This window comes from Ricinus communis, chromosome 2 (genome assembly GCF_019578655.1).
Source record: "Ricinus communis isolate WT05 ecotype wild-type chromosome 2, ASM1957865v1, whole genome shotgun sequence".
NCBI classification, from domain to species: Eukaryota; Viridiplantae; Streptophyta; class Magnoliopsida; order Malpighiales; family Euphorbiaceae; genus Ricinus; species Ricinus communis.
This window is the reverse complement of record NC_063257.1, coordinates 30937546-30951022: the sequence shown is the minus strand read 5'-3', so window position 1 is coordinate 30951022 and position 13477 is coordinate 30937546. Positions and strand designations below refer to the sequence as shown.

At 32.2% G+C, this 13477-nt stretch overlaps 1 protein-coding gene and 1 long non-coding RNA gene across 3 annotated transcripts; one reads left to right on the top strand and one right to left on the bottom strand.

The window, feature by feature from the left end:
• Window positions 1-946: 946 nt before the first annotated feature.
• On the bottom strand, window positions 947-3087 carry LOC107261955. Its single transcript, XR_007214640.1, has 4 exons — window positions 2430-3087; window positions 1969-2033; window positions 1387-1814; window positions 947-1203 (listed from the first exon to the last, which is right to left on the bottom strand). It is a non-coding gene; the product is annotated as an uncharacterized LOC107261955 (long non-coding RNA).
• A 3504-nt stretch (window positions 3088-6591) lies between these two features.
• LOC8262553 (organic cation/carnitine transporter 7) lies at window positions 6592-9778 on the top strand. Of its 2 annotated transcripts, none has more exons than XM_002527775.4 (5): window positions 6592-7145; window positions 7226-7463; window positions 8390-8903; window positions 8997-9199; window positions 9379-9778. In XM_002527775.4, exons 1-5 carry the CDS (start codon window positions 6844-6846, stop codon window positions 9631-9633), a joined length of 1512 nt encoding a protein of 503 aa, XP_002527821.2. In that variant the 5' UTR covers window positions 6592-6843; the 3' UTR covers window positions 9634-9778. The 2 variants fall into 2 exon arrangements, with proteins under 2 accessions (XP_002527821.2, XP_048227333.1); XM_048371376.1 differs by having other exon boundaries at window positions 6594-7149.
• Window positions 9779-13477: the final 3699 nt, after the last annotated feature.

Sequence of the window (13477 nt, the reverse complement as noted above, 5' to 3'; positions counted from 1 at the left end):
GAAATGACGGATCTATTCACTCTATCAATAACCGAGCCGGATCTGGTGTATCATAAGGGATTTACCTTTTTTATTGATTCCTACGGATTGGATCAAAAACAATTCTTGAATAAGGTATTCAACTCCAGGGATAAATTGAGAAAGAAATCTTTATTGGTTCTACCTCTTATTTTTTATGAAGAGAATGAATCTTTTTATTAAAGGATCAGAAAAGAATAGGTCTGAATCTCCTGCGAGAATGATTTTGAAGATCCAAAACAAAAAATAATGGTATTTGCTAGCAACAACATAATGGAGGCAGTCAATCAATATGGACTGATCCTAAATCTGATTCAAATCCAATATAGTACCTATGGGTACATAAAAAATATATTGACTCAATTCTTTTTAATGAATAGATCCGATCGCAACTTCAAATATGGAATTCAAAGGATCCAATAGGAAATGATACTCTGAATCATAGAACTATAATGAAATATACGATCAACCAACATTTATCGAATTTGAAACAGAGTCAGAAGAAATGGTTTGATCCTCTTATTTTTCTTTCTCGAACCGAGAGATCCATGAATTAGGATCCTAAAGCATATAGATACAAATGGTCTAATGGGAGCAAGAATTTCCATGAACATTTGGAACATTTGGAACATTTCATTTCTGAGTAGAAGGGCCGTTTTCTTTTTCAAGTAGTGTTCGATCGATTACGTATTAATCAATATTCGATTGATTGGTCTGAGGTTATCGACAAAAAAGATTTGTTTAAGTTACTGCGTTTCTTTTTGCCCAAGTTACTTCTTTTTTTGTCCAAGTTCTTCTCTTTTTGTCTAACTCACTTTCTTTTCTCTTTGTGAGTTTCGGTATCACGACCCGATCTGTGGGCCTGTGACCGGCACTAGGGAATGGATAGACGTAAGGCCACCGAATCCTATAGTAAGCCTGACACTCATTAATTTAATTAGATCTCATTTGATATTACTGATGTCATAATATATCTTAACCATTAAATTCTACATAATTAATTAGGTCTGCCCTAAGAATTAGGCAAGGCCCGAAACTACAATAATTTACAATTGACAAGTCTATTATTTCTGCTGCGAAGAATTTAAGATTTTATAAGTTAACATACCAAACCAATTTCATCACTCGATGATGAAGGAGTCGGGTTACTAGATAAGAGCCGCGGAAAAACTAACAATCACAGATCTGAAAAACAGTAAAATTGAGAGTGTCAGTCTCGAGAGCGAGTTAAAATCATATATCCAAAAGCATTTACAACACTTCCATAACACATTTATTTAATTTTAAATAAATACTAAGTCATGCAAAAATAAACGTGTCATGCCATGCTTAAATAAAATAATTTTCAAACACTATGGGACGGAATACCTCGGCATAATTCCCTAATTCCAACATTGAACATCTCGACTCTCTCTCTCATTCTAACAGAACTGGCGCCCAGAGAGCGAGGCTCGACCAGGATCCTTAAGTGCAGTTCAGACACTTAATTATTACTAACACTCTTAGCCTTTCGGCTCTCTTACACCAAAAAGACTGGCGCCCAGAAAGCGAAACTCGACCAAGGTCTTTAACTTCAGTCTGGTCACTTAAGTTCTAAATAAGCCGGCGCCCAAAGAGCAATGCTCGACCAAGGACCTTTATTCCGGCAAACACACTCTATTAAGCCCAGAGAGCGATGCTCGACCAGGGCAAGTCCTAAACTTTTCTTTTTCAATTTACCATTTTACCCTTTGCCTATCAATCTTGGATTTATACCGGTGCACTCATCAAATAGTATGATCCACTGCTGTCTCATCCTGAGTCAACACGAAATCGATAAAATCATAATGCGGAAAAATAAAATATATATAAACAGTACATAACTAAATAATCGAAATATTAATCATTTAATTAGAGATCGCGTAAAATATTAGCATGGCGCACGTAAGCAGATATATGACTCTAACTCACAACTTTAACGACCTCCTAACTCTGCTACGATGCCTCGAGTGGAGCGAGCCGAATTGACGGATTATCTAATCATGGAAAACAATTAATCAATAACGTTGAAACAGTTGACAATTAACCCTAGGTCTAGATTCCTAGGACTGACTGTCTAAAAATCTCGACTCGGAAGAATTCTACCGAAAATCCGGCAAAACCTCCCCTAAAATATAGACATTTACCCCCGTAAAAAGGGTCTAGGACCTGCCAGAAAACACTTCAAGTATTCAACAATTCATTTTAACGGGAGTCGGGTCCCCAAAATTTCATTATTTTTCCCGACTCCACCACACATCACAAAACACGACCTAAGGCAGACAATCCGATAACAATTATTGTAACACACAATATTTTTCTAATGCTCAACACAAATCAATAAACACATAATTTACCAAAGAATTCTAAAATCAACAGGCCAGAGAAATTACCGAGACGCTTGATCGCTCGGTCGACTCGCCTCCAACCGCCGGAGTCCGATCGACGATCCGAATGCACCATCGGACTCGAAACGACGCGCTGATGACGATCCCCACTTCCAATCTTTCGATCCGACCCCCGATCATCCGGACAGATTTACGGACGATCTCGGCCGTCGATTTTTGAACGGAGTCTGATCGCCATGAAACCGGTGCCATTGGAAAGCTTGAGCTGAGGGGAGTCCGGATATGTCCTCCGATCATCTATCCCTCGCTGGAGCTCGCCGGAAAAGCCAGAAAATGCGGCTGCCACGCACTTTCTCTCTCCATCGCAAACTTCTAACTCCGGCCACTATTTGCGTCTCCGCTGCCGCCAAAATGAAGCCCAAGCCGAAGGGAGTAGATCGCCATCCTACTCGGTTGCCAACGCCGCCGGGAACGCCCGGAATGGAGTCCGGAATCCGCTGCCGCCATCGCGTCTCTCTCGCTGTCTGGCGTCGCTGCTCGTTGCCGCCACGCTCGACAGCGCAAGTCGCTCCGTCGGCCAGCGTGCCGCGCCCCGGCGGTCGGCCACGGTAGCCGACGCCCTCTCTTCCTCCTCTCTCTCTCTCTCTCTCTCGGCCCCGACCCCCTCTTCTCCCTTTCTTTGCTTTCTTCTTTACATCGACAAAAGGGTCCCAGAACTTTTCTTTCTTATCATTTGGTCCCTCAATTGTTTTTAATTACAACAATTTCGTCCAGGAAATTTTTAATTAACCCTTAAACTTTTCTTTAGTTTTTCAATTAAGCGCCTAACAATTTAATTTGGGTCAAATTAAAGTTATTGAAAATATACAATTACACATTTACCCTTGCTTTTAAATATAAAGTTACCAAAAAGCCATTGCCGAAATATTTAATTATAAAAATACCAAACATATAAATTTTCATTAAAATCCCATAATAATAAAATTATACTCTTAATCTTTATTCCAAAAGAAATTTCCAATTTAGTCCTAACACACAATTAACTTAATTAATCAATTTGCTAAATAATTTTCAATTAAAATTTAATACCATTAGCTAAATAAAATGCTCTTTTCTCCAATAATTCTTTTACAAAATATCTTTTACAAATTCTTCCATAACTCTCAAATATAGTATTTAATATATATATATATACACATTTGGGGAAAATTTGAATAACAAAAAATATGAATTATTTCTCAAAGAATTTACTTAATTAATTTCTTAAAAGTTAAACTATTTGGATATAGAAAATAACTCCCTTATTTGTCTAGCATTAAAATTTCCATTTAAATCATTTCAATTTAAACCAAATAAAAAATAAAATTAAATTAATTTAAATAAAAACTCATTTATCAATTATTATTAATATTATCATTATTAAGGAAAAAATTCCGGGTATTATATTCAGGAATATTCCCATTCATAGGTCCGAAATCCATATATATAAATTGAAAGGTCTGAATGATCCACTCTGCAATCAGCTGTTAGAATCAATAGGTCTTCAAATTATTCATTTGAAAAAATTGAAACCCTTCTTATTAGATGATCATGATACTTCCTAAAAATCAAAATTTTTGATTAATAGAGGAACAATATTACCATTTTTGTTCAATAAGATACCAAAATAGATGATTGACTCATTCCATACTATAAAGAATTGCATGAAATCTTTTGATAACACATATTCCTATTTCTCAATGATATCCAAGGATCAAAACAATTGGCTGAATCCCATGAAACCATTTTATAAAAGTTCATTGATATCTTCTTTTTATAAAGCAAATCGACTTCAATTCTTGAATAATCTACATCACTTCTAGTTCTATTGTAACAAAGGATTCCCTTTCCAATGGAAAGGGCCCGTATCAAGAATTATGATTTTACGTATGGACAATTCCTCAATATCTTGTTCATTCGCAATAAAATATTTTTTTGGAGAGAGATACTATTTCACCAATCGAGTCACATGTATCTAACATATTCATACCTAATGATTTTCCACAAAGTGGTAAAGAAAGGTATAACTTGTACAAATCTTTCCATTTTCCAATTTCGATCTGATCCATTCGTTCATAGAGCAATTTATTCAATTGCAGACATTTTTGGAACACCTCTAACAAAGGGACTAATAGTTAATTTTGAAAGAACTTATTGTCAACCTCTTTCAGATGTGAATCTATCTGCACACACATATATAGATACACGTTTGCTTTTTACATTTAAGTATAATTAGTAATATGCCATGCATTAATTAATAGCAAAAGTAATTTGATTTTAAAATCTTATAGGAATGTTAGATTTTTGTTCTTAAAAGGAAAATAAAAATTATAATCTAAGGTTTATAGTATAATAGATATTAGACATGTTCAACTAGTCATCAAATTGGATTTAAATTCTATCTTGTAAAATTATATTAAATCTTTATATTCATTCTGTCGTAGATTTAATGATTATTTTATTATTTACCATGTGAAAATTAGCAAGTTCAATTCCAGTTAGATAAAAGAAAAGTGTTTTTATTTTAATTTAATAGATTAGAAGTATTTAAATAGAAAATATTACCAAAAAGGCTAGCTACTTAAGTAAAATTAAATAATCAATTTCAATTATAATTTAATTTTTAAATATAAAATTTAATTATTGAGAATAATTATTAATATAAATATAAAATATCTTATTTTATAAAAAAATTATAATCAATATAGAACTAGTAAAATAATAATGTAATAAATCTACAAATTTTTACAAACTAAATAGATGTTTCATATTATTAAAAATCAAATTATTGACATTAATGAGTGTAGACTAATATTTTTTAAGAGAAATAAAATCAGTACTAAATTTATCTAATAAAATACCAATAACTTTATATTTTGGCCAGAATAAAAAAATCTTTAACTTTTTTAAATTGAAGAAATATGTGGATATTGACCATTAAAAAACTTATATGATCAATCCAAAGTTTGAGAAGATACTTCAATAACGTTAATAATTTACATTAAATTTTATATTTATTTTATCTAAAAATAAAGAAATTGAATCAATATTTTAAAATGTTGGCCCAATCATAAATTTTATTTAAAATAAATAAAATTATAAAATTAATTTAGATTATATTAAAAATGCTAATAATGAATGATTTTTTAATTTCATTGATATATACTTTTACAACTTGTGCATTAAGAATTTGTATCAAGTGGATAAATAAATATATATATATATATATATATATATATAAAGTTATAAATGGAAATTCTTTTGATTTATGTGTATTTTAATCGTGAAATAGCACAAGATGAATATTAATCTTGGAGACTACGAATATTTAAATTAAATAGGTTATATTTACAAACAAACATATGATGAGATGCTTGAAAAAATAAAATTTTCATATGGTTAATAATGTATCTACTTATTGATGATAAATTATTAACGTTAGTATAAGTTTAATTTGAATTATAAGAATATTGAATTTAATTATTTAAAAAATTAAAAATTAAGTCAACCATGATATAAATAGATTAATTAATTTTTAAAAATAAAATTTAGATGAACCAATTATAATTTAAGGTTTATGTATTTCTAAATTAATAATATTTATTGTTTTTAAATTTAATAAGTATTTTATTTTATATTATAAACGAGTTTAGTTATTAATATTTACGTGCAGCGCGTGAGTAAAAAAACTAATATATTATAGATATATATGAATAAAAGTAGCACGAAAAAGACAAAACCTATTATTAAATCTTTGAACCTTTTTGTTTTATTTATTGAGTTCTACTTAATTAGGTTATTGAATCTTTATATTTTTATTTTTAAATTTATCAAAAATTTATATATAATTTATATAATTTTTGTTTTATATACTAAATTTTATACTTTTATTATTGTTTTAATTAATACTATGTCAATAAAATAAAAAGATTCAGAAATTTAATAAAATAAATAAAAATTAAGAAATTCAGTAAAATATAAAAACCTAACAAATAAATACAAATTAAAAGATTTTATAATATAAAACTGAAAATCTTAAAAATTTAAAAATTGCATTTCACAGAAAAAAAAGAAAAGTAGAAAGCACTTCTCTCTGGCTTTCCTTCCTTGCTGGAGTTTTGTACAGACAGCAGAGTTCTTTTTTTCTTTTCTTTTAATCAATTAAATATCGAAGCTGGACAAGTGTCGTTCAGTTAAAGAGTCCTAACTAAGCTTCCCTCCTTTTTTTTAATCTTTTCTTATTACTTCCACAGCACAAACACTTAAAATTTTCTTTCTTTTCATTTCCTAAATCATCTCAACCACCATCATTTCCTCCAATTACATCATGTAGCCTTCTTTCATCCAATTAAACCTGCTCAATTATTACATAACATGATTTCTTCCCATCTTCCATCCAATTAAACAAATCTTGATTTGAATGTTAGATCATAAGATGGTTAAACAAGAAGAAGAGGAAAGGCTATTGTGCAAGTACACACTGGATGAGGCACTTGCTGCTGTTGGTTTTGGTAAATTCCAAGGACTTGTTCTTGTTTATGCTGGATTGGGTTCTTTTGCTGAAGCAATGGAAATGATGATTCTCTCTTTTGTGGGACCTGCTGTTAAATCTGAATGGGGACTCTCCTCTTCTCAGGAGAGCCTGTTAACCAGTGTTGTTTTTGCTGGTATGCTTTTTGGAGCATATTCTTGGGGACTTATCTCTGACAACTATGGAAGAAGGCATGTTAGTTTTATCTTGACTCTTTGTTTTACTTCAATTTAAGCTTCAGGTTATTAGCCACTCGTTCTTATTATTGCAGGAAGGGTATCCTGGGCTCAACTCTTCTAACTTGTGGAGCAGGATCACTAAGTACTTTCTGTCCCAATTATATATCATTGATAACTCTTCGTTGCCTGGTGGGTATTGGCCTTGGTGGTGGACCTGTTTTCTCCTCTTGGTTTCTAGAGTTTGTTCCTGCTTCACATAGAGGCACATGGATGGTTGTCTACTCAACTTCCTGGACATTTGGTACTATTTTTGAGGCTACACTTGCATGGGTATGTTCATTCATTTATTCTCCAAAGCGTTCTGCCAGTTTTTCCTTCTCAAAGATTAGTAAAATTCATTTGAGTTGCTGGATAATTGTAAGCCTCAAGCAAGAGAACATAAAGGGTTGCATGGTACCGGTATACTTTTCATTTCCAAGCACTTGTAAGGTTAATATCTGTAGTCTATGTAATGTTATCACTTGATTTGCCTAAAGTTGAAGGCTTAATAGACCAGTGTAAAAGCTCTGCAGAAAAGAAAGTATGATGCTCCCTACGAATTCTCAAGCATAACATGGCATGAAATTTTCAGTTCATCACACAACAGAATTTTTCTCAACTTTTAGATATTGATTGCATATTCACTACTTACTTTCATAAAAATCTTGCCTTTATTTATGTGAATTCTTGGTCTAACAAACTGGAGAGTAGATCCATAGTTCAACCAGTTTTGGGTTAAGAGAAAATTTGGAAAATGGTGAAGTAGCTTTAAAGTCAGGTATCAAACTGGACAGCTCATGTGATTTCTTATACTTAAAGAACAATGCATGTCTTATTTATAACATAAAATGCTTAAAGTATTTATGGTTCTGAAAAATATTCTCAATTTGTATTTCTTTTGACCCCCTGTTAAAAGCCTTTCTCTTTCCTGCTTACTCATGCATGTGGAAATGATGGAAATGTTAGGCATCTCCAGGGTATCAAGTTAAAGGTTAACTTGACTTTGTTCAATTGCCATATATGCTTCAGGGGAATATTTAAGCTGATTTGCACAAGGTTCATAAAATAAAGAAATTTACTATTTAAAAAGTTCATTTAACACTTTTTTTATATCTTATCAACGGGGAAGTTCTGTTCTCCTTAGACGCTATAAACAATTTGGTGTTTAATGACCAAAGAATCGGGTCCTTAATACTGCATTGTCATAAATATTGCAGATTGTGATGCCAAGATTAAGTTGGAGGTGGCTACTTGCATTCTCCTCTCTGCCATCAATTGTTCTGCTTCTCTTTTATCGTCTTGCACCAGAGTCTCCAAGGTATCTATGCACAAAAGGTAGATTCACTGATGCACATAGAATTCTGGAGAAAATAGCTCTACTAAATCAAGCAAAACTCCCGGGGGGGATTCTTGTTTCTGATAGTACAACTGGACTGGATGAAGAATCTTCCTCCTTAAGCCATCAGCCCTTATTGTCTTTGGCCAGAAAAAGGGTGTCCAGTTTTAAATCCGCTTTCTCATCATTTTTCATGCTTTTCTCATCAAGATTAATAAAAACAACACTTCTCTTGTGGGTGTTGTACTTTGGAAACTCGTTCTTATATTATGGTATTATATTGCTGACCTCGGAGCTGAGCGGCAGACAAGACGAATGTCGCTCAGCTACCTCAAGCTTGGAAAATCACCAGGATGAGAACCTCTACATAGATATATTTATCACCAGTTTGGCAGGTATTGCAGATCTAGTTTTTTTTTCTTTTTTTCTTATTCATAGTTTCTTCAACTATAGGGTAATTTTTTATACTTTAAAACTAACTTTTGCAGAGCTTCCTGGGATTATTTTATCTGCAATTACTGTGGATAGATTTGGTCGCAAGCGTTCCATGATATTTATGTTTGTTGCGGCTTGCATTTTCCTTTTGCCACTTGTTTCCCATCAGAGTGCAGTCTTGAGAACATCATTTTTATTTGGTGCTCGCATGTGCGCCATAGGAACCTTCACAATTGCATGCATATATTGCCCGGAGGTAAGTTCTGGATACACTGAACATGCTCATTGAACATGTGATACCAACAGATACTTGTTTAGTTTCTTCCTTAATAATCCAATTGCTAACTTTTTGAGGGTCAACTTAGAAGAAACCTATTTAGACAGTCTGTTATAATTTAGTCTGAATTTATTCTTCTTTCTTTGCCTATCCTGCAGCTATATCCGACCCCCGTGCGAACAACAGGTTCTGGAGTTGCAAGTGCTGCGGGGAGGATTGGCGGGATGATATGCCCTCTGGTAGCTGTTGGACTGGTGACTGGATGCCATGTTGAGGCAGGTATAATTGTATTTGAGGTAGTAGCAGCTATTTCAGCAATTTGTCTTCTCTTCTTCCCATATGAAACCAAAGGATGTGAATTAAGCGACAGTGTAGGTCCATTTGATCCTAAGCATAATAATCTTGTTGGATGATAAGAGTGCGTAGAGCTTCATTCTTAAGAATGCAATGTACAAGTATATAATTGAATCAACGAGCTGCAATTACATTTTTTCTTTTCAAATTTCTGTATTCTGTAAATATCTTTTTTGAGAGTAGTGTCCATTTTTGCCTCAAGTACTCCATATGTGTTATTATTATTATTCTCCTTGTGTTTTTCATTTGAGTATTTTCTATAATATTTTCAGTTTTTTCACGTGTTTGTTCACTGAGCATGTCAAAAGTCGAGTTATTTCAAATGAATATAATAAATATAATTTGACAATAGATATGCGACATTTTGACTTCTAATCTAAAAAATTATGCGAGCAACAAAAAAGACCGATATTACTTAGATTATAAGCTAGACTGACGCGATTTCATTAAATTAAACGCAAAACTAATTAATAAGTTAAAAATTAAGCTAAAGAACTAAATAAACGGTGAAAATTGTGCTTAATGATATAAGCAATTGAAATGAGCTTGAAAATTGAGCTGGAAATAAAGTACCCTAAACTAAGAGCGGTAGATTAAAAAGCTAAAGATTTTGTGTGCTAAGAATTTGAAAGCATTAGATTAAAAACTGCATATTAAAGTAATTAATTTGCAAGAAAATAAATATTGAAATTAGAAAATTGGAAAACTTAAAGATTTAATTGCATAAAAAGTAAATGCTTACAGAAATGTAATTGAGTGGTTTGGTATCTCTTAAACTAAGCTTTAAAGAATCGCCTTTCAACTAGCCTTAATGTTTGTTCTATCAGCATTCTACTGCTGCAAAAACACCCAACAAATGCTAATAGAATGAGTAAGATTTCTTTTGGACAATTAAAATGGAATTAATTCATCTCCTCCCTTAAGAGGAAAAAGAAGTTGCAAAGAAGGGGTAGTTATCCATGACGAACATAGAGAATTATTTAGAGTAGGAAAAGCTACCCAATATGCCACTATATTACAAACTACTGGTACAAAAAAGAAAGATGCTATTCACAAAATGATAATATCTTGTTAGCAGGAAAAGTTTACAAAATGATGTCATAAGTCTCTAATCCTATTCACAGAATCCACTGATAACTCAATTACAAAGTGAGCGATTAGCAAGATTTTGAAAAGGCTAACCTGATCTTCAGAATACCTACAAAGATGGTTAGAAAGCGGCAAACAGAGTTGTCTGACCATTTACTCCGATGATTAAATCAGTAATTTATAAAAGGGTGGTTGTCAGCATTTAATTTTTAGATTTAGATATCGAGGAAATTACAAAAAATCCGATGATGAAAGTTACTGCCTTTCTCAAGTCTCGAGGGATTGAGGATGGGTGAATATCAGTTAGGATTGAGAATAATTAAAAAAAAATGCTTTTAAAGAAACAATTTAGACCCAATTGGTAAAAAAGTTTAAGTTTGAGGGGTGAAATAACAGTTTTTACAAGTTCATGAACTAAACTGTAAAAAGTTTTAGAACTTTTTACCCCCTTAAGCCAATGAGCTCTGCGTAAGCCGATCGGCTTAGCATAGATCCGAGTCGGCTCTGTGCAATGCCGGTCTGCTCTATGCAGTGCTGATTGGTTCAAAAATTGAATTTTCACGTTGTTTTTTAGTATTTTTCACTTTAAAACAACAAAATAAATAAAAATACATCTTCTATAATGTTTTATTGATAATTTATTTAATTTTTTTAATGATTTTCATAATATTTTTAATATTTATTAATAATTGTTATTGAACATTTTGATAAGTTCAAAAACTAAGTTTTTTTTATTATGGATATTTATCAAATAAATTAGAATGTATATCTAAGTCTCTAGGATTTCTTTAAACTTTTCCCTATAAATAGAAAAGGAATCTCCAGGTTTAGAGATTGGAAACTGAGTACAAAATGATTGATAAGATTTTAGCAATACATACTGTGATTTCCAAAAGCAATCACAAAACTCAATAAACACTTTAGATTCCTACTCCATTTATGAATCAACTTCCTCATCTACTTCTGAGACTCAAATAACTGCTCAATATGGTGACAACCTAAGGATTCTAAAAATTATACCATTATTATTTCTTATTTTATAATTTTTTTTATGATTTTGCTATTTCGATTATTAGAAACATGTTAGAAATAACATGATCTACTAGGTTTGGATGTTTTATAAATGCTAGGAATATTTAGGAATGGTTCTTGGCATGATTTACTTGATTTTGTAATATGCATGCTTGCTGGGTTTTGAATCAGATAACTTCCATGTTCTTAGATTCCAAATCTGATGAATTATATGGGTAGACTAACATGTTAGATAACATGATTGCATGTTCTTCTTGTGTCTAAAATGCTAAGAATCAAGTCTCTATGAGATTTATGGGATTCTCCTTCATGCATGTTTTTTGGATTTTGAAACGGATAATTTTTATTCTTGGATTTTCAATCTTAAATAATTATGTGTATAAATCAATATGTTAGGTAAGGTTGATAATCCATAGGTTCACATAGTTTAGATCTAAGCATGTTAGAGTTTCATGATTAGTTTAATGGCCATGTTCCTAGAGATTCGCCATGTTTTAGGAATTGCCATGTTCATTCACAATAAGTTTCCCTTTTCATTACTTTGATCTTCTTTGTTCTAAAATTAGGTTTATTTACGTATTTTGTTTTGTTTTTTGAATGTGTTTTAACCGTTTTTTGTATGTTTGTTTGTACATGGATCACAGATGAATGAGGAATCAAATATCAAAAAACCAAAACCGGCCTAATCAGGTAGCCCCGAACCGATCAACTCAATACTAAAAGCCGATCAGCTGTGCATTGAGCCAATCGGCTCTCTGATTTCACCCAATCAGTGGTTCTCGAATTTTTCCCTAATTTGCGGATTTTCGACCCCTTTCGACGATTTTTGCCTATTTTGACATAGATTAGCCATTTTTCTTGAGTTGTTTAAGGGTTATAATAGTTAGGTTTATTGTTTTATTTTTTTTGTTTTATTTTGATGATGCATGGCCAATAATTGATTACATGATTGTAAACTAAAATTGGACATCTAGACTTAGGCCTTAAAATTTGATCTTGGTATGGAATTAATAGTCCATTAGGTTAAAAAGATGGTAAATTGGGCTTAAATTAAATCCAATTAGACTTAGGTGGCCTTTGCCATGTTTAATTAATTAATTAACTCGTTTAGAATAGGATCACTGAATTGGGCCTTGGCACGCAAATGTAGTCCATTTAGGTTAAATCTTGGTAATCAAACATAATTCGTAATTTGGCTAGACTAGGTGTTCCTCTTTGTACATAATTAAATAGTTAATTTAGACTAATAATATAATTGAAAATTGGGCTTAATAAATGGGCTAGACTTAGGTGGACCTTATATGTTGCAGTGCTTGATGTATAATAATATAACTGTTGCATTTATAGAAAATAGCCCATTAAATAATACAATTAAAGACAAAGATACACAAATAAGGAAGTTGGCTTCTAGATCCATCTCTGGATTTGTGGCATAAGCTTCCTTATGGAATCGAGAAACATCACTCATTAGTAAAAGTGTCCCGGTTAATTACCGAGTGGTGAATCCCATCTTTGCGCTAGTATTTGTGACTAGTTAGCATGTTTCTGATTAGGTTGAAAAGTCTTGCAGCGCCATAGTCGCTAAAGTTACTTGGGTGCACACCCGAAATCAGCGCTTGCCATATAGTCAAATCTCTTTTCTTTTAGTGTTTTTGTCTTAACTTTTGCCTAAGCCACCCTTTCGGGTTTTCAACTTAGCAGACTTTATTTTTACCTAAGTCGCCCTTTCGGTTTTTCAACTTAACTTTTTTCTTTTCTTTTCTTCTTTATGTTTCTTTTTCT